Genomic DNA, 20,952 nt, shown 5'->3' on the forward strand with positions numbered 1-20,952 from the left:
GTTGCCTGAAGATAGGACCTGTGTCTTATCCTCATTGTGTCCCGGTGCCCAGCATAAGGGCTGGCATTCAGCAGGTGCCCAATAAATGTTTGTCGAGTGAGCTGGGGAGGCCAATCACCTCATTTTCAGGAAGGGAGTGGGTTGGGGGCGCCTGAGGGGCATGGCTAGCCATAGGGTGCAGAGGTAGATCCAGGAGAGTGAGCAGGTGAGGAGGGGGGCACCCTCCCCCCACCTAGGAGATATCTGCTTGGCTGCTGAGGGGCCCCATAGAAACTGCCCCTAACCTTAGTCGCTCGGTGAGGGTTTTTCCTGCAGTCCCTCCTCCCCCAGTCCTTGAATCCTGGGGGCTGTTCAAGGCTCCTGCGCCCCTTCCATGGCTTGTGTTTGGGGGAGGTGGGACAGGGGCTCACCCCTGCAGTATAACCTGAGCTGCCTCCTGCCCCTCCATGGAAGCAGGCCCAGTAACACACAGCGTGATCCTTTTCAGCACTGACAGTCTCCAGGGGAGGCTGTCTATTGCAGGATCCCAGACCCTGCCACCACTGAAACCCTCCCAGCGTGAGGAGGTGGCACCCCTGGGGCAGGCTCTGGGGTAGAACATGTTGATTCAGCTGGGGTGAGCTGAGGATCTGAGGTAGCAGCCCCCAGCCCCTTCCCAGCACCCTGTCCCTCTGCACCCCAGCCCCAGAGTCACCCAGCACTCACTCCTTCTCCCCATGCCTCTGCAGGGCCACCTTTGACTTACTCCCCAGGCCTCTGTTTCAAGGTCCTCCTTTTCTGGGCAGCCTTCACTGGCCCCCTGAGTGGAGTCAGGTGCCCCATCTGGGCTCCTGAGGCCCCCACCCACGCTCACAGATGACCCCTGGTGACAAGTATCCATCCTCTGGGCTGAGGTCCCTAGGCTCCACTGAGTCTAGTCCAGTTGCCTGTCTTCAGGCTCAGGTTTCAAATCCAAGCTCCACCACTCACCAGCTGGGGGCCCTTGGGCAAGTCACTAACCGTTCTAAGTGGCCTCAGTTTCCTCATCAGCAGGATGGGATAATAATAAGGGAATTTGAGGATAAAATGAGGTGACGCCTGGTGCACTAAAAACTGTCAGCTGTTACTGTTACTTGTCTCGCCCCCTCCGTAGGTGCAGCAAGGGCCCAGCTTGAGGTTTGTTGATGAACTGAAAGAAGGGACAGCGATACAGTCTGTTTCAGAGGAGGAAGAAGCCTGCTCCTCCTGCTTGGGGTGGGGAGTCGAGTGTGGGCACTGAGTCAGGGAAGACCTGCCCTCAGGGTGGGGGTCTCGGGTTCAGGAGGGCAGGGCAGGTTCCGGAGGAGGAGGGGGTGGAGCACCTAGGGTCCAACACCTGACCTGGGCTCCTCCAGCAATTGCAGCGCAATGGCTCTTTGACCCCCTGGGGGGAGGGGCTTCCAGGAGCTCAGGGGTCGGGCAGAGTGAGGGAGACCCTGTCTCCCAGCCCTTTCCAGGCAGCCTCCTAAGTCATAAGCACGGAGCACCTGGCTGGCCCCACCCACCCAAGCTTCCTGGGAGTGCAGGTGAAGGGTGAGTAGGGTGAGTCCTAGGGCCTCTGAGTGACAGGGCCCACAGGAAGGTCGCCCCAGAACTGGCAGCCACTGGGGGCCTGATTCATGGCTTTCCAGTAAGTGGATTAACGGGATCCCAGAGCCTCAGGCTGGGCTAGGTCTCCTGGCTGAGTCAGGTCAGCCAGCCCCTGGAGGCAGTAGCCTTACTGAGCCTTTGGGCAATCCCCTTGGCTGGCCCCCCCCTACCCCCCCCCCGCAACCCCATCTCCCCAAAGCCCTGGGGCCTCTCCAAGACCTCATACCTGAGTCTCCTGCTTCTGAGGAGCCAGACCTTGGGTCTGAGCACCTGCCTTTCCCCATCTGGACCCCCTTCCTTTCAAGCTATGAGAACCTTTCTCTGCACCCCCAACTCCATAGTCAGTGTCAAGGCCATGGTCCAGTTTCCCTAGCCTGTCCTCCTGAGGCCAGATACTGGGCCCACAGCTGGAGCTGGTGTCCTGAGCCCAGATCCAGAGCCTGAGTCCATTGGTCCAGTCCAGAGGCAGGGGTCTCAGCTAGAGCCCCCAGTTCCCGTTAAGGCTCATTTCCTCCTGACAGCCCCACCCCTTCTGGTGACCTACAGCCCCGGGTGGCAGGGACTGAGCCATTCACTGGGGGGACTGGTCCGACAGCATTCCGCCTCCTGGGATAAAACCAGGGGTGACCTGCAGGGAACTCGGAACACTCCTGTGGCCAGCACGGCACAGCTCGCCAGGCCGTGGCCCCACCCCCACCGGACATGCTTGTGTCCAGAACCCCCCTAGCCCTGGGTGGGGGCTGTTTCAGGATTTTAACCTCCCTGCTGCTTCTGGCTTCTACCGGTGAGTCCTGAGGACCTGCTGCCCCTCCCTCTCTACCTCCCTCTCTGCCCCTTCAGGATCACCTCCTCCTCCCTCTAGACTCAGCCATCTTCCTTCCAGGGCCTGCCGGAATCCAATCTCCTCCTCTGCCCCCACCTCTCACCCCCCACTCTCCCTCTCTCTCTTTATTTGACTGCTCCATGACTGCTCAAGGATTAAATGAAATACTGCAGGTATAATTCATAAGAGGTGTCATATGCTCCATCTCTGGTGGTTATTATTGACCAAATTCATTATTATCATCATCTCCCTCTCTCCTGTTTCTTTATTTTTAATTTTTTTGTGTTAATCCTCACTGGAGGATATTTTTTCCATTGATTTTTAGAGAGAGTGCAAGAGAGGTAGGAAGGTGAGGTGGGGAGAGAAACATTGATATGAGAGGCACATCGATTGGTTGTCTCCTGCATGTGCCTGGGCCAGGGATCAAACCTGCAAGCCAGGTACCTGCCCTTGATAGAGAATCAAACCCTTGACCCTTTGGTGCTTGGGCAGACACTCTAACCACTGAACAACACTGGCCAGGGCTCCCTCCCTCCTGTTTCTTCTGTCTTCTGGGGCAGAAGCATGCAGGCCTTGGGCTTGGGGTTGGAGGTGAAGGGAGTCTCCGGTCACTGACTTAGGTCAGAGGGAGGAAGCCCAAGAGGGTCAGATGTGTGCCCACTCTCCGTGAGAGATGTCCCCGGGGCTAGCTTCTCATCCCCCAGCATGTGGGATGAATCCTGAGCATAAGCTGGAGAAAGCTGATGGGATGTGCAAGGCTCAGCTCACAATGAGAGCATGAGGGTTCTGTCCATGATGTCCAGGCTCCAGGCAATGCCCGACCTGGGAAGGCCTGGAGGGGCCTGGGAATGAGAGACTAGAAGGGGTCACTGGGCATGGGGGGAGGTCCACTCCACTGGGCACTTGGGGGCCATTCTCTCCACTGGGCACTTGGGGGCCTCCTCTCACACTGGCCTGACCCTTTCCTTCTCTTGTCCTCAGCCATCCTCAATGCTGCCAAGACACCTGGTGAGTAGGAACCGCCCTGAGGGGAGGGGGAATGGAGGAAGTCTGAAGGGATGGGCAGTGTCTATGTGTCTGTCTGGGGGGGCAGGTCAGAAGGAGGCAGAGAGGTTGAATTAGAGAGCAGGCAGGAAAGGAGGCCCAGAGGGCAGAGCAGAGACTGGGATGTGGAGGAAAGAGGGCCAAGTACAGCTGGAGTCTGAAGGGCAAATGGCCGAGAAGGTAAAAGGAATAGAGAGCTGAGAGCTAAGTGGAGGGGAAAGGCCAGCCAGAAGGGAGGGCAGAGGAAGAGGAAGAGCAGGTCAGGGGAAGAAAGAGCACAGGAGGGGGTACGTGCAGGGCAGAAGGGCAGAGGGAGAGGCAGTGGAGCACAGGCCTCTGGAGATGGGCAGGTGGAAGGGGCAGAGGGCCATGCTGAGGGGATGACAGAAAACTGGACCCTCCTCCACCAGCCCCTCCAGCCTGTGGGCAGCCGCAGCAGCTGAACCGGATTGTGGGTGGTGAGGACAGCGCAGACGCCGAGTGGCCCTGGATTGTGAGCATCCAGAAGAACGGGACCCACCACTGTGCAGGCTCCCTGCTCACCAGGCGCTGGGTGGTCACCGCCGCCCATTGCTTCAAGGGGTATGACAGCCAGTCTCCTCCACTTGAGTCCCCAGCTTCCTGCCCCACACCTGGGCTCCTCACACAGCCATGGCTGCCATCGCTGCTTCAGTCTGGGTCCCTCGGGACTGACCCTGCTCCTTCCCAGAAGGCTCTTTTGCTTTTGTGGGGACTTCTTGTGCATGCTCTTCCCAAACACCCCTCCCAGACCCTTCCTGGCCATCAGTGGTTCCTGCCTGACCCCATCCCCTTCTCTCTTCCTTCCAGCACTCTGAACAAGCCATCCCAGTTCTCTGTGCTGCTGGGCGCCTGGCAGCTGGAGAATCCTGGCCCAAGGTCCCAGGAGGTGGGGATTGCCTGGGCACTTCCCCACCCTGTGTACTCCTGGAAGGAGGGCTCCCGTGCAGACATCGCCCTGGTGCGCCTCGAGCACTCCATCCAGTTTTCTGAGCGAATCCTGCCCATCTGCCTGCCTGATTCCTCCATCCATCTCCCTCCAAACACCAACTGCTGGATTGCAGGCTGGGGGAGTGTCCATGATGGAGGTGCGTTTCTTCTCCACCATTTAGTTGGGGACAGATAAGGAGGATACGGACAGAGGGTGGTGGACACTAAGAGACACAGTGCCATGGCAGCAAAGCTTAGAGGCCAGTGGCATATCATGGCAGACAGACAAAAAGATGGACTACAATCCATCCCATCACGGAAGCCTAGGTAGACAGTTTTCAGTCATTTTTAATTAAAGGCATCTTCCGCTGTGTTCTGAGGCAACAGCAGCCAGATCAACACAGATATTAAGTGATCTAGGAATGGCTGGAAGGAGACATGTGTGGGGCCCAGCTGAATGCCATAAATATGAAAACAGCCCCAAGATTCCAAAATGGGAATGGCATCCCTGGTGGCAGCATGCTGTAATTGCAGGCAAAATTCCCAGGAGGAAATACAGTCTCCATAACTGTAAAATATAATTGCAAACTAAGTTTGGAGGTTTGGAAAACATCATCTAGAAACACAAAGCAGATGAGATAAGGTAAGAAGCAGTGAAGCAGAAACAGATGAGAGAGAGAGAGAGAGAAAGAGAGAGAGAGACTAAGAAAGGACAAAAAATAAGAAAAATAGGACTTTAACCAGATTCCAGAAGAGTTAAGAAAAAGGACACCATTTCAGGTGTCTGGAGATCCCACTGACAGATTTCAGCCAGCCTCCTCATGGTCCTTAGGGGCGTCTGTGAGAACTGGAACTATGGACTGTGGGGGCAGGGAAGGGGTCTACAATTCCTCCCACCTCCAGGCTGTCAGGAAATTCTTCAAGTTTTCATGACATTCAACACTGAGTGCTCATTTATTGAATACTTCACCTGTAGCAGTCCCCATGCTGGGTAAAGTAGTGCCTGAGACAGGACAAACCTGGACCATTGGGTCTAACCATCTGTGGGCATCAGAGATCTTGTTTGACAATTCAGAGCTTAAAGCTGCATGCTCATGCTCCCATTCAGTAGGTGCAGAGGTGGAGCCCTGGAATTCGGGTTTTCCACAACCATCTTTGGAGAGCCTGACAGAGGTGATCCATTAGCCTTTGAGAAGCACTGCTAAGGGAATGAGGCAACCTGGAGAACTTCCCAGGCCTGACTCTCTCTTCCCCGCTCCCAGTGCCCCTGCCCCACCCTCAGACTCTACAGAAGCTGAAGGTTCCCATCATTGACTCGGAAATCTGCGGTCGCCTGTACTGGAGGGGAGCTGGGCAGGAAGCCATTACTGAGGACATGTTGTGCGCAGGCTACCTGGAGGGGGAGCGTGATGCCTGTCTGGTGAGCACCCCACCTTCTTCCCTGAGATTCCTCCTGGCTGGCTGGGCCTCTCCCAGAACCAGCTGTGCCCTGCAGTCCCCTAGATGCTTGCAGAGCAGGCCTCCAGGGGGTTCAGTCGCTCACCCATCTGTTCACACTTATAACATATTTCGGGCATCTCAGGTGTCCAGCCCTCCCCTCTCAGGGAGCTGTCATGGGTGGAGGATGGCAGGATAGTGCTCAATGCCTGGCCTTAGACATTGTAAGGCCTGGTTGCAATTCCTACCCTACTGCCCGAAGTTGCCAACTTGGGCAAGTCATGTCTTCTTTCTGAACCCCAGTTCCCCATTCGTGAAACAAGTAACAATACCCTCTGCCTCACCAATGAGGGAGGAGGTCTCACACAGGGTGTTTGTCACCAGAAGTGAGCCCAGAAGGCACGTCCTACCCGGCCCTCCCTGCCTGGGTGGAGTTCAGGTGCCTCGGCCTCCAGGATGGATAAATGCCTCCTCCCCAACAAAGGGAACCGTCTGCCATCCGCTGTGTGGGATCCTGGGCTGTGCCCATCCGCTGCCTTACGTGGGTCCCTAACCTGCCCTCCTCTCCGTAGGGCGACTCCGGAGGCCCCCTGATGTGCCAGGTAGAGGGTGCCTGGCTGCTGGCCGGTATCATCAGCTGGGGCGAGGGCTGTGCGGAGCGCAACCGGCCCGGCGTCTACATCAGCCTGGCCGCCCACCGCTCCTGGGTGCAGAGGATCGTGCAAGGGGTGCAGCTTCGCGGACACTCCTACGGGAGCAAGCCGTCGGGGTTAAGAATCCTCCGGGGACGCAGGGCGGCCTGGGGTGGCCCAGCAGCCTAATCACGTGGTTCCCTCCGCTGTAAATAAGCCATCTACCTCTCCCGGGCGCCAGGTCTCTGCTGGGAGACCCCGCCCTCGCCCCGCCCCCGGGCTCAGGCTCTACCCCTGGGGCTGGGAGCGCCTTTGTGTATATATGTTAATGATTTTTAGTTATTTGTAATCCCGCCCGCATATTTTATTTATTCCCCCAATTTCAATAAATTATTTATTCCCCAGATCCTGTTTTCCCCTCTTGTATGGGGACATTGGGAAACAGGGGTCCACCTGGGGTTCAACATTCTGACCCCTGACCTTTGCACTGTCCTTTCATAGAAGGCAGGAGACCCAGCTCTGCCACATGAAAGGACCCCAAGGGTTTGGTGGCTGCAGGGCCCTGCCGATTGGGTTTCCAAAACAGGGCTGGTGGGAGAAACCACGCCCCCTGCGCCCAGAGGCCTGTCTCCCGGGTTTGAGCTGAGGCAGCCATGCCTCTCACCCCCAGGAGCTGACTCACCAGTGACTCACAGCCGATTCTGTGAATCCTCCCTGTGGGGGAAGGAGCACAACAATGAGACAGCAGGGCTTTAGGCCCTGCCTCATCTTGGGCTTGAGTCACCTGCCTGCACCCACAGGGGTGGGGTGAGAGCAATGTCCGAAGCCACAAGGAGTCGCCTGGCTTCCTGCCCTGGGGAGGCCCAGCTAACACTCTTGTTCCCTTAGGATGCTTTTCCACTGTCCACTCCTCTGCAGCTAGGCCTCCTTCCTCCTGGGCCAGCCCTTTTCCTCCACCCCTCCCCTCCCCCATATCTGGACCCCTGTCCTAGTCCACCTGGGCTTCCCTGGAGTAGTTGATGAAAAGGGGATTCATTCTAAAGCCAAGTCAAGAAAACAACCAGGTCCAGTCATGCTAACAGAGAGGAGTGCTTCCGACCAGAACCAGGCAGTGGAGTGAGTTTTTGAGAGGGGAGTGCAGGTGTTTGTTGGTTGGTTGGTACCCTTTATTGGAAGTACTTTTCTAAAACATTTGTTCCTATTGTTTTGATTACCCTTAGGTTATTACCAGATCACACGAAATGTTGTGGGGTTGGTTTTATTAAAATAAACAAACAAAGGCTACACTGGCCTCCTGCTCACCTGGAAACCAGCCTGGGGAGTGAGTGGGTGGGAGCTGAATCCCAGGACCTCCCCTTTGTGACCTAGTCCTCTCTTTACCTGTCACTCTGGTCTCCTTACCCTCCTCCCTCCCCTTCAGTAAACAGATAAGCTCTTTAAAGTGACATTCTGACAAAAGCCTTTGAGAAAGGGATGCCTAGAAATATCTGCCAGGGTGGAGAAGTTGCCCCATCAATAGCAGAGTGCTCCTGGGTGAGGTGGGTTTTCTCTGAGTTGTATGATCAGCCTCCAGGAAGCCCCTGAACCTGAGGGCACCCTTCTACCCATTTCAAGGAGCCTGAGACAGGCTGGACCTGGAGTGGGGAGCAGGTGCTCCAAAGTTTGACAGGATTCTCCATGACTCCCCCTTCCCAATCAGGCTGGGGGTCCAGGAGGTAGAAATGTAGTCAGCCCCGCCCTGGCAGGGTCCATACCACAGAGGAGTCCCTTTGCTCCTTGGTTGGAGGTGGGCCCAGGAACATGCCCCAAATCTAGGCCACTCTCGGTGAGAAGGCCTCACTGCTTTGGCTCCACAGATGCCACCTGCCTCTGGAAGCTGCAGACAAGGCCCTTCGGCCTGCTCAGCTGTTCCCTCCAGGAGAAGTCTCCTCCAGTGGGAATAGGGCCAATATGCCCATCCAGGCAGATGCCTCCACTCACATTTGACCTCCCACAATGAACAGCCCTTTATAGAGTCCTTCTTACCTTCCCAATGGCAGGGGTGGAGACACCACAGTGACAAATGTCATGACAGCAGAAGCTGACTTAGCTGCAGGCTGTGAGGTCTGGCTATGCTCCTTCACAGGCTCCTTCCTCAGATCTTTAACCATCGAGGAGACTTTCCCTCCCCAGCCTGGGACTCTGCATCCAGAGCAGTGTGAAAAAGCACATTTAATCCCAGAACATTCCCCTAGGTGGCAGACTTCTTTGGTTGGCTCAGCCAGCACCCATTCTGATCCCCATCCTTTGCTTCCTCCACCATAGAGATTGGAAAAGCTAAATACTCACTTCTGCAATCTCTGGCAAGGTCACCAGTGCCTATGGGACTGAGTGTTGGCCAATGAGATGAAAGCAGATTTCTGATGGGTGGTTTCTTGGGAAGCTGTTTTTTCCTGATAAAAGGGACATTAGCCTTTCCCATCTTCCTCCTCCTTCTAGATTTGAATGCAGGAGAAGAAGCCAAACTTAAGAGGCTGCATACTGAATGATTCCATTTATATGACATTGTGGAAAAGGCAAAACTGTAGGGACAGAGAGCAGATGGGTAGTTGCCAGGGGTTGGAATGGGGAAAGGATTGACCACAAAGGGGCAAGGGGGATTTCGTTTTACAGTGATGGAACTGGCTCTGTATCATGATTTAGGTGGTAGTTATGTAACTGAATGCATTTATCAAAACTTATAGAACTATACACTAAAAATGGTGAATTTTACTGTATGTAAACTACTCCATAAACCTGATTTTTAAAAAACCAACAACAAAAATGTGAAATCCTCCTTGACTCTTTCTCTAAATTCAAACCATCAGCAAATCCTATTAGTTCTATTCTATCTTCAAATTATGTGCAAAAATGGCTACTTCTTTTCACATTGGCCCAAGCCACTCTCCTCTTTCTCCTGGATTTCTATAATAGCCTCCTACCCGGTCCCCCTGCTTCTGTTGTTGCTCCTACCAGTCCATTCTCAGCACAGCAGCCAGAGTGATTCTCTTAAAACCTAAGTCATATCATGTCATTCTTCTAGTCAAAACCCTCTGATGACTCCTTACTTTACTTAGAGGAAATGACATAACCTTTCTGGCCTTCCTTCTTACCTCTCCTCTCCTTGCTGCCTGTGCTCCAGACACTTTGGCTTCCAGCTGTCTTGTGGAACACAATAGGCATGCTCCTGCCCCAGGGCCTTTGCACTGCAGCTTCCTCTTCCCCCACATGACTGCATGGCTCACTCCCTCACTTCCTACAGGTCCTTGTCAAATATGACCATGTCACCATCCTGTTTACAAGAGCTGTGTTCCCCTCCCACATTGCTTCTTTCCTTGCTTTCTCTTTTTTCAGGACATTGATTACTATGCAACATACTACATATTTTACTTGTTCTTTGTGTATTGTCCCTTCCTAAACACACACAACTAGGAGATAAGCCTCTGTCCCTGTATTTGTCATATTCTGTTTTACTGTTTACTAGACTATCTTACCCAAGAAATATTTTGAGTTCATTAGAGGTTACACCTTTATTTTATCCACCTTGGTACAGTCAGTGTCCAGAAAAAAGGGCCTGGCAAAATAGCAGATGTTATAAATGCTTCATGAGTCAATGGTAAGGAGTATGATCTATTTCATCAGTATGGTGGACAATGTAGACATATCTGCTTTGTTTCTCTAATGAATCACTCAAGCACCACATTCTCTTATTAGCAGAATTTCATTCTCTCTTGGGGTTGCCCCACTCTCTCCATGAATTGCCCAGGAGTCCTAGGGGTTTATTTAGTCCAAAGAGACTAATTCTATGAAAATTGGAAAGTCCAGCCGAAACCGGTTTGGCTCAGTGGATAGAGCGTCGGCCTGTGGACTGAAGGGTCCTGGGTTCGATTCCGGTCAAGGGCATGTACCTTGGTTGTGGGCACATCCCCAGTGGGAGGTGTGCAGGAGGCAGCTGATCGATGTCTCTCTCTCATCGATGTTTCTAGCTCTCTATCCCTCTCCCATCCTCTCTGTAAAATATTAATAAAATATATATTTAAAAAAAAAAGAAAGAAAAGAAAAGAAAATTGGAAAGTCCAGCAATCCTCCAATTTAGTTCCATTGCTTGGGTCAAGGTCAAGTGGTGATGCTGATGAACAGTGATCCCCACAGTCTGAGAGACCAACCCCCATCTCCACTCTCATGCCCTGGTGACGCTCTTGCTCATCTCACTCACTGCCAGCCTTGTATTGGTGTCCTACATGTGCGACCTCGGGTTGCAGGTCTTGAAGGTCATACACACAGGCCCAGTCATCGTTCCTCAGAGCAGAGTGCCTCAGTGGCCTTGTCCAAAGGGCTTCTAACTTCACCCATATGCTATGCGTGATGCCTCAGGTACTTGTGTTTGTTAGGTCTGATCAAATAATTGGAATTATATCCCCTCCCCTGGGGACTGACCTTTAGAACACTTCACAACTGACATTCCCTTTCACTTAGACCATATTCCACTTGCTAAGACCACATTCCACTTGCTAAGACATTGTCTTTCCCCTCCGGAATTTCTCCGGATCCAGACCTGCCCAGAGAGTTCCCTGCCAGAAAAGCCCACCTAGAGTCTTTTAAAACCTCTGACTCCCCATCCCTGGGTGCTGATGCCATTTTGGGGCTCAGCCCATCTGATCTCCAGATGACCTAATCCTAATATATAAAAGGCCAGGGTTGTAACCACCGAAGGCTGACCAACCCGGAAGTGCTTCAGTCAGTGCTGGGTTGCCATGGCGACCCAGCACTGACTGCCCAGGGGGCTGAGACCCAGAGAGAGAGGCAGGGTCTGATCTGCAGCCTCAATGGCAGCTATTGATCAGTATTTGCCTCTCTCTTTCTCTCCCTCTTTCTTTCTGAGCTTTGCCAGCAGCCAGGCTTTTCTTTCTCTCCTGGCCTCTTCAGGGGCTGCTGTTCAGTCCTGCCTCTCTGATCAGGCCCAGAGATGCTGACTGGCATAGGAACTGACCAATCAGAACCAAATCTGGGTGCTGTGGGGAGCCAATGGCTGCCTAGGAGGCAGAGCTTTTGACATTGATTGGCATAGAAACCGACCAATCAGAACCAAATCTGGGTGCTGTGGGGAGCCAATGGCTGCCTAGGAGGCAGAGCTTTTGATGCTGGCATAGAAACCGACCAATCAGAACCAAATTGGCCAGCAGAGGAGGGCAGTTGGGGGCGATCAGGCAGGCAGGCAGAGGCAGTTAGGGGCAACCAGGCCGGCAGGGGAGGACAGTTAGGGGTGATCAGGCAGGTAGGCAGGTGAACAGTTAGGAGCCAGTGGTCTCAGATTGTGAGAGGGATGTCTGGCAGTCAGACATCCCCCTAGAGGTCCCCAGTTGGAGAGGGTTCAGGCTGGGCTGAGGGAACCCGGATTGTGAGAGGGATGTTTCAGATTGGAAAGGGTGCAGCCTGGGCTGAGGGACCCCCCCCCCCCCCAATGCATGAATTTCGTGCACCAGGCCTCTAGTACATTTATAATTTCGTACCACTTTGGCTTCGTGAGTTCTTCCTTCAGTGACCCTAACATTTGGTGCCAAAATTCCAGGAGGGTTCCATGGGCAAGGGGAGTCATCGCCCCAACTTCAGTCACCCCGAGTTTGCTACTCAGCAGTAGACAGCAGCAGCTCGTCCTGGGCTTACCTCTGAATCCTACTCAGGTGACTCAATCACCTGCCTCAATTAGGCCTCCCTCATGAGCCAGCCAAGGAAGACACCTGATCAATCAGGAACCTCTCCTTCTCCATTGCTGACCCTCCATCCCACACCGGCCAATCTTCTCTAGATGAGTGATTCTACAATTTCCCTTGTCTCGAGTCTTCTGCCCACTTACTCTCACTGACTTCTCGAAAGTACTCTCATCTTGAAAGTCCTAGCGCTAGGCCAGAAGACTCCTCAGCTTCAGGTCCTTCTGGAATGGGGATGCCCAGTGTGGAGGGTTGCCCCTCGTTTCTCATGGTGATTTGTTTAGCAGTGGGGATGCCTGCCCTAAACAGTCACTTTTGGACTTGTGATCTGTCACTCACAGACCTTGTGAGCCACACTTATTCACCTTATCAAGGGGAACACTCCCTCCATACCCACTAAAATGACCCCCCTTGGCTGTGTCCTTAAAAATTTTGACCACCTTAGACTCAGGGTAAAGATCAGGCTCTAGCGCCTCATTTTCTTTTGTAACATTGTTTGGCCACAATATAAACTAGATAATGAGTCTCAATGGCCTGAAAACAGCACTTTCCATTTTGACATTGTGTGATTTACACAAAACATCATACCTCTAGCTTCTGATTCTGAATCTACTTTTGACCCAGCAGATCACCGACCTCCACCCCTTTATGTGCCCCCTCCCTCACCTGCAGTAGATTCCCCGAACCCAGATATAACCAGCAACCAGTTTCTCCAAGGGCCCCTGAGAGCCCAAATCCTGAGAACCCGAGCTCCAATACAGCCTTTCCCACCCAAAGACTGCCTTCCTCAGCAGCCGCTTCTATTCCTGCGCCCATTGTACCCCTGAGGGAGGGAGCAGGAACTGACCTCCTTTTCCTTTTCCACTGACTCGACCACTTTTATTGATGAATTTGAGTACCTGACCCAGTCCAAATACCGGACCTGGAAGGACATCTATGTCATCCTGTCCTCTCTAACACCAGAGGAGAAGTAGTGCATCTGGCTAGCAGCTCAGGACCATGCCGAGGCCCCTGTAGACAGGATGCAGTGGCCAACCCGGTTGGCGCTGACTCGATCCCTGAACTTATCGGAGATGGGACTATCTGGTTAATTCTCCAGGGTGCAGGCTCCGTAGCCATATGATCACCTGTCTCATTGCTGGACTCAAAAAGGCTTCCCATAAGGTCGTCAACTATGACAAACTTAAAGAAATCACTCAGGGCTCTCTTCCTCTCCCACATCAGGGAGGCCTTGCAGAAATTTACCACCTTAGACCCCACTTCCCCAGAGGGAACCCTTCTTCTGAACACCCATTTTATATTCCAAGTAGCCCCCGACATATACCGTAAACTTAGAAAAATAGATACAGGTCCACAAACCCCTCAAAAAGACTTAGTTAACCTGGCCTTTAAGGTCTTTAATAATAGAGATGAGGAGACCCAAATCCAAAACCAAAAGCGAGATCAGGCCAAGGCTGAGGCCCGGAGGGAGGCCTTTCAGCTCCTAGCCACTGCTCTCATGAACCCTAAAGTGCCGGTCCTCCAACCAAGGGTAAGTCAGGGGCTAAGCCTTCTCCGGGCCCAGGCTTCAAATGCAAGAAAGAAGGACACTGGGCCAAGTCCTGCCCAAACCTGAGACTCCCACCTGGGCCCTGGCCAAGGTGTGGAAGAGAAGGCCACTGGAAATCAGACTGTTGTCTGACCCCTCCAGATCGACCTCAGTCAGTCCAGGAAGGCTGCCCTCTGGATCCGGTTTGGAGCTTCCAGACCTCCTGGGACTGGCCACCGAAGACTGAAGCTGCCCAGGTCCTGACAAGGCCCCATAGACTTACATCACCAGGACAGAGCCTCCAGTAACAGTTGTGGTGGCAGGTAAGCCAACCTCCTTTTTTTAAAAAAAATATTTTTATTGATTTCAGAGATGAAGGGGGAGAGAGAGAGAAAGAGAGAAACAAAAATGATGAAAAAGAATCATTGATCCGCTGCCTCCTGCACATCCCCCTGGGGATTGAGTCTGAAACCCAGGCTTGTGCCCTGATCAGAAATCGAACCGTGACCTTCTGATTCATAGGTCAACACTTAACCATTGAGCCCCACTGGCCGGGCAAGAACAACTTTCTTTACTACAAAACTGCAAACACTTACTTAACAGTCCTGCTATTATCAAAAGCAGAACTTATTATCACCCAAACCTTAGCATGTTATCTCTAAGGAAAAATGTGGCATTCTTAAATACAAGCAGCTGGAGGCCTGGAAACTGCTGCAGGGCTGGCTCCCTGCTTCCCCTGCCTTTTCTCCAGCCTCCTAGGCCTATACATAATTTTCCAAAGTCTTTGGTAACTTAAAAGCTTTGGAACATTGCTGGGTTAAATCATAAACATCTAAATATTTTTTAAAATATATTTTATTGATTTTTTTTTTTTTTTAGAGAGAGGAAAGGAGAGGGATAGAGAATTAGAAACATCGATAGAGAGAAACATCGATCAGCTGCCTCCTGCACACTTCCTACTGGGGATGTGCCCTCAATCAAGGTACATGCCCTTGACCGGAATTGAACCTGGGACCTTTCAGTCCGCAGGCCAACTCTCTGTCCACTGAGCTAAACCGGTTAGGGCCCTAAATATTTTTTAAAAAACATTTTTATTGATTTCAGAGAGGAAGGGAGAGGGAGAGAGATTTAGAAACATCAATGATGAGAGAGAATCATTGATCTGTTGCCCTCTGCACGCCCCACACTGGGGAACGAACGAGCCCACAATCTGGGCATGTGTCCTGGCCGGGAATTGAACCGTGACCTCCTGGTTCATAGGTCAATGCTCAACCACTGAGCCACACCGGCCGGGCAAGAGTGTGTTTATTTTTTAATTTTTTAATATATATTTTTTTATTGATTTCAGAGAGGAAGGGAGAGGGGGAGAGAGAGAAACATCAATGATGAGAGAGAATCATTGATTGGCTGCCTCCTGCACGCCCCACAATGGGATCAAGCCTGCAACCCCAGGCATGTGCCCTTGACCAGAATTGAACCTGGGACCCTTTAGTACAGAGGCTGACGCCCTATCCACTGAGCCAAACCAGCCAGGGCTAAAGCTGGTTATTTCGGAATGGGTGGAAAGGTTTGTGAAAGTTGTAGAAAAGTTTGTCCAGTGAGTCAGGACCTGATCACCCCGACATCGAAGGGATCCCTTCTCTCCTAGTAAGCAAAAGCAGCTCCGCCCAGGCTCCCCCTGTTGCTTAAGTTCTTAGGTTGGAGCCTAGACTTTCTGTATTTCCACTGCTCATTCACAGTCCTTGACACTATTGTTGAAAGCCTCAACAGGTCTTCCTGCTTGGTATTTAGGAACCTCTCTCCCCTTTTCCAGCCTTCTTAAAAGTCATACACTGCAAAGGACACCGAGTCAGGATTGATCCTGTAATACAGGGAAATAACAAAGCAGACCAGGAGGCAAGGCAGTGCTCAGAGGAAGCCTCTGTCTCCCCAGCTCTTAGCTATCCCTCATATAACATCCAAATACACTCCAGAGGGACTTCAGTCCCTCTTAGCTCTTGGGGCTATTTAGGAAGATCCATGGTTAAAATTTCAGGGAAAATATATTCTTCCCCAGGGACAGGCCTGTGGTATCTTACAGGCTAGTCACAATTCCCTACATATAGGATTCAGACCACTTTTACAACTCCTAAAACCCCTAATCACATAGCCTAGCCTAGCCTCCCTCCTGCAAGATATCTCTAAAACCTGTTCTACTTGTTGCTCAGTATCTCCCCAAGGACAGGTTGGCCTCTTTCTTTGCCCACTCATCAGGCAAGAGGTCAAATCCCTGGATAAGACTGGCAAATTGTCTTCACTCACATGCCCCCTATTAAAAGAACCAAATATCTCTTAACCCTGGTAGATACCTTCTCAGGCTAGAAGCACTCCCCGTGTCTGAAAAGTCCTCCAAGGTCACACAAACTCTCATTCAGTATATCATTCCCAGATTCAGCCTACCCACCTCATTTCAATCAGATAATGGACCTGCTTTCATATCTCAAATAACTCCACAGGCCTCCTCTACTCTGAACATCCAGTGAACTTACGCACCCTCTACCGGCCAGCCCCAATCTTCAGGCAAGGTAGAAAAGGCGAATTCCTTTAAGTTTCACCTAACTAAATTAAATCTCAAAACTAAAGAACCCCAATGCGGAAACAACAACAACAAAACAAACAAACAAAAAAACCTAAAGAACCCTGGACTACTCTCTACCTCTAGCCCTTATGCACATCAGGGTAACCCCCCACCTCTGCACCCTCCTTTCTTAGTCCCTTTCAACTCATATATGGACGACCCTTCTTATTAGGAAATTTCCCTTCCACAGAGACCCCTTGCGGAGACTATGTCCCCATTTAAAATCTCATCTGACAGTTACTGAGAGAACATGCTGGCCAGGTCCTCCCTTGACCTTTTATGGAGACATCCCCCTACTCCTCTATAGCCAGGGGACTGAGTCCTCCTGAAGGAAATCCATCCACTAAATACTTTACAGCCCCAATGGCAAGGCCCTTATCAGGTACCCCTAACAACCCCAACGGCAGCTAACCTGTCGGGCCATACCTCATGGTTCCACCTTTCCACATTAAAACCCGTCCCTAGAATGCCACCATTGCCACCATCGGGTGAGCTGGAGTCACCTAAGTATCTCAGCCGCCAGATCTGGCCCATCAGATTCCACCTTGCCCGCATCCCAGAAGAAGAGGACAAATGGGTGAGCACCCCTGCATATGTCCCCTATGTCTTGCCCTACCAACCCCAACTTCCCTGAAAGCCCACCTCTTCCTAATACAAATCCTCTAGGTCCTGGTTACTGCCCCCCTCTCCCTTCACAGCAGGAATCTCACCTTTCTATGGGACTCCCTTCTACAAGGGGACTTCAATTACCCATGGGATGAATTTCCTTCTTTCTAGATCCCAAGCATACCCTTTCCCTCCCCCTGGGACAATCTCGACCCCGGAAGTGGGGATTGGCTCTTTTCTCATTCTACTTCAACCCTCCTCTCCTACTCCCATGAGGGATTTTCTCACCTCCACTCATCTCGAACGAACACTTAACCTTACCCATTTCCTCCTAAACCAGACCAATCCACCCTTTGCCAGGAACTGCTGGCTCTGCCTTTCCCTCTCCTCTTCAGTGTATACCACCCTCCCTATACCAATCAAGAGACAGAACCAGGCAAAAATCACTCTAGCTTATAAAAAGGAAAAGGGAACTATATTTCTCATAAAGGCAGATACCCTTCTAGGTAATTATCCTACAGCCCAGGTAAATCAAGCCTTTCTTCTTTTCCATACTTATAGTCAATCTTTTACTAAGGTAGCTCCTTCCTCCATCCCGGTCACAGGTCCTATCACTCTACACACCCCACTAATCGCTCACCTAACAATAGGCCATCTCCCATCATCAGCTTGCAACACCACAGTTAACCTAGAACTACCGAACAGCTATTGGTCCCAACGGTTGACTACCAGGTATCCCTGGAAGCCAATGGTTAGCTCCTATAGCTAGTCCCTTTTATTTCCTATCTAACCATCCAGGCCCAAGGCTTCAACTGCTCTTTTCCTTCCCTTTCAATTTTCCCTTGGATAACAGCCCATTCTAGCATTCCCACCCACTTTCTCTGCAATAGACTCTCAACCACTCATCAGTTACCTCTTATTGGTAGCGTCATGGTGACTACCCTCTTGGTTTGAAGTGTGGAACCGGGAAAAGGAACCTCATACCTATTAGTCCACCTCTTCTCTCCATACCTTTCAGCTTGTCTCCATGATCAGGGATTTTTCTCCCTGTGTGGGGAAAACACGTACATCTGCCTCCCGACTGGACAGAAACCTGTACTCTTCTCTATTCTCACCCAGTGTAGGTGTAGCCCCCAACAATCAGTCTTTACCTGTCCCGTAACCCATCAATGCAACACAAAAGGGCAACCCCTCTTGTTGTAACCCTCAGCATCACAGCAGGTGTCAGGACTGCCATAGGCGGCTTAACCACTGCTCTGTCATATTTTGAAATCCTGTCTCAGGACCTACAAGAAAGTCTAGATTACATTGCCAAAAGTTTAGTTTAAATTCAGGATCAGAGAAAGGAATTGTTGGAGGATCCAAGATGGCGGCGTAGGTAAACACCTAAACTGCTGCCTCACACAACAATTTCAAAACTACAACTACAAGACAAAACGTCTATCACCCAGAACCACGGGAAAGCTGGCTGAGTGGAAGTTCTACAACTAGAAGGAAAGAGAAAACAGCATTGAGAGATGCACAAGCGCTGAAAAGCTGAGGTACGGAGGCGTGCGTGAATGGGGCTGGCGACGGGCGACTGGGAGCGCTGCTTTTTTCAACCCGAAGGGAGACAAGCTCCCAATTACTCCAAACTCCAGTTTCTGGGGAGACATGGGGGACCCAAACTCCTACGGGGAGAAGCTGGACTGACTGCCATCAGGTCGGAAAGTGAGGGTGGCTTGCTTGCAGGGCTGCACGCAGGAATAATTGTTTACTGCGCTGGGGCGAGGGACGTGGTCGGAGATGCAGAGCCGGCTAACTGGCAGCCATCGCTGTTTGCCACACCCTAGCCTAGTCACACCCTGAGATCCCGTTCCGCACAATCTACAAACCCACCCAAGCTCCAAGCAGCGGCTTTAGCATACGAATGACCTGCCTTATCGCAGCTTAACCTAGCAAACTTGCAGCCCGGGTCAGACAGCTCCAAAACCTCCAAACCCCAAGCAAAGAGGAGAAAACTATAGTTCTCGCTGTAGCGCCTGCTGGGTAGCCTCAGACGGTAGCTGACCTGCACCCCATTAGAGATCCAGAAGCCAGTGTAACTAGTGGTCAGTGTGAGACACCAGATTTCAACTCCTCACATCCATAAGTGACACATTCAAGAGGCAGACTCAGTGAGCACCAAAGCCCCACTGAAACAAGTCCTGCACCATAAGCATGTCTCCAGCGCAGCAGTTCTTCCATTATAGACACAGTGGGTCCTCACAGCCAATTGGCCTGGAGGTCAATTCCTCCCAGTGTACCAACAGCAATCAAGGCTTAACTACACCAAGACTTTGCACTCAGCCCACAAAGGGGTGTACCAAAGGCGTCCACCTCAGGTGATTGGGGAGGCTGAGCTACTGGCCCCTATAGGTCACCTACCACACAAAGCCACTCCATCAGCACAAGGAAGCAGCAAAATGCGGAGACAAAGAAACATGTCACGAATGAAAGAAATGGAGGAAAGCAAACTACTGGACGACATAGAGTTCAGAACCACATTTATAAGGTTACTCAAGAATCTTCTAAAAACCTCTGAGGAACTTAGTGAGACCTTTAAGGATCTTAATGAGAATGCCAAAAAAATGGAAAATGACCAGTCAGAAATTAAGAATACACTGTCTGAAATAAAGAATATACAGAAACTCAATGGTAAATCAAAGGACCCCAAGAATCAAACCAAAGATCTGAAATATGAGGAAACAAAAAACACCCAACCAGAAAAACAAAAAGAAAAAAGAATCCAAAAATATGAAGATAGTGTAAGGAGCCTCTGGGACAACTTTAAGCGTACCAACATCCGAATTTTTGGGGTGCCAGAAGAAGAGAGAGAGCAAAATATTGAAAACCTATTAGAAGAAATAATGACAGAAAACTTTCCCTACCTGGTGAAAGAAATAGACTTACAAGTTCAGGAAGTGCACAGAACCCCATACAAGAGGAATCCAAAGAGGACCACACCAAGACACATCATAATTAAAATGCCAAGGGCAAAAGACAAAGAGAGAATCTTGAAAGCAGCAAGAGAAAAACGGTTAGTTACCTGCAAGGGAGCACCCATACGATTGTCAGCTGATTTCTCAGCAGAAACTATGCAGGCCAGAAGGGAGTGGCAAGAAATATTCAATGTGATGAATAGCAAGAACCTACAACCAAGATTACTCTAACCAGCAAAGCTATCATTCAGAGTTGAAGGTCAGATAAAGAGCTTCACAGACAAGAAAAAGCTAAAGGAGTTCATCACCACCAAACCAGGATTACATGAAATGCTGAAGGGTATTCTTTAAGAAGAGGAAGAAAAAGAAAAAGGTAAAGATAAAAATTATGAACAACAAAATGACATCAAATACATACCTACCAACAAGTGAATCTAAAAATCAAGTGAATAAAAAATCTGAAGAACAGAATGGACTGGTGAATATAATAGAATCAGGGACATAGAAAGGGAGTGGACTGACAATTCTCAGGGGAAGGGGGTGTGAGGGGTGTGGGAAGAGATTGGACAAAAATCTTACACCTATCGATGAAGACAGTGGCGGGGGGTAAGGGCATGGGGTGGGGTGGGGAATCAGGTGGAGGGGAGCTCTTGGGAGAAAAAAAGAGGAACACCTGTAATAATCTGAACAATAAAGATTTATTTAAAAAAAAATAAATTCAGGATCAGATAGACTCATTAGCAGCTGTCACCCTCCAAAATCCGAGAGGACTAGACCTTCTACCTGTGGAGAAAGGGGGTCTATGCCTCTTTCTGGAGGAAGAATGTTGTTTTTATGTCAATCAGTCTGGCCTAGTCAGGGATGCTGTCCAAAAATTAACAGAAAGATTAGAGAATGTCAATCAAATTCACGGAACTGCTGGTAAAGAATGTAAATTGGTATACCTGGTTACTTCCCTTCATAGGACCATAACATTCCTATTCCTCATCCTCATTTTTGGCCCATGTATTTTGCACCATTTTT

The 20,952-nt window shown here is 50.9% G+C and overlaps 1 protein-coding gene across 1 annotated transcript; it reads left to right on the forward strand.

The window, feature by feature from the left end:
* The first annotated feature begins 2,255 nt into the window (after positions 1-2,255).
* On the forward strand, positions 2,256-7,592 carry PRSS22 (serine protease 22). Its single transcript, XM_080679546.1, has 6 exons — positions 2,256-2,392; positions 3,413-3,439; positions 3,886-4,057; positions 4,304-4,581; positions 5,686-5,843; positions 6,433-7,592. The coding sequence occupies exons 1-6, from the start codon at positions 2,311-2,313 to the stop codon at positions 6,679-6,681; spliced, it is 966 nt and encodes a 321-aa protein (XP_080535672.1). The 5' UTR covers positions 2,256-2,310; the 3' UTR covers positions 6,682-7,592.
* Positions 7,593-20,952: the final 13,360 nt, after the last annotated feature.

This window comes from Plecotus auritus, assembly GCF_963455305.1.
Source record: "Plecotus auritus genome assembly, chromosome: 7".
Lineage (NCBI taxonomy): Eukaryota > Metazoa > Chordata > Mammalia > Chiroptera > Vespertilionidae > Plecotus > Plecotus auritus.

What these genes read in the sequence shown, in the direction of transcription:
- PRSS22 (XM_080679546.1), top strand. Translation starts at nt 2,311, where the DNA reads ATGCTTGTGTCCAGAACCCCCCTAGCCCTGGGTGGGGGCTGTTTCAGG. An exon ending in GCCGCCCATTGCTTCAAGGG is followed by an intron (nt 4,058 to 4,303) that starts GTATGACAGCCA and finishes TCTTCCTTCCAG; the next exon opens with CACTCTGAACAAGCCATCCC. An exon ending in GGGAGCGTGATGCCTGTCTG is followed by an intron (nt 5,844 to 6,432) that starts GTGAGCACCCCA and finishes TCCTCTCCGTAG; the next exon opens with GGCGACTCCGGAGGCCCCCT.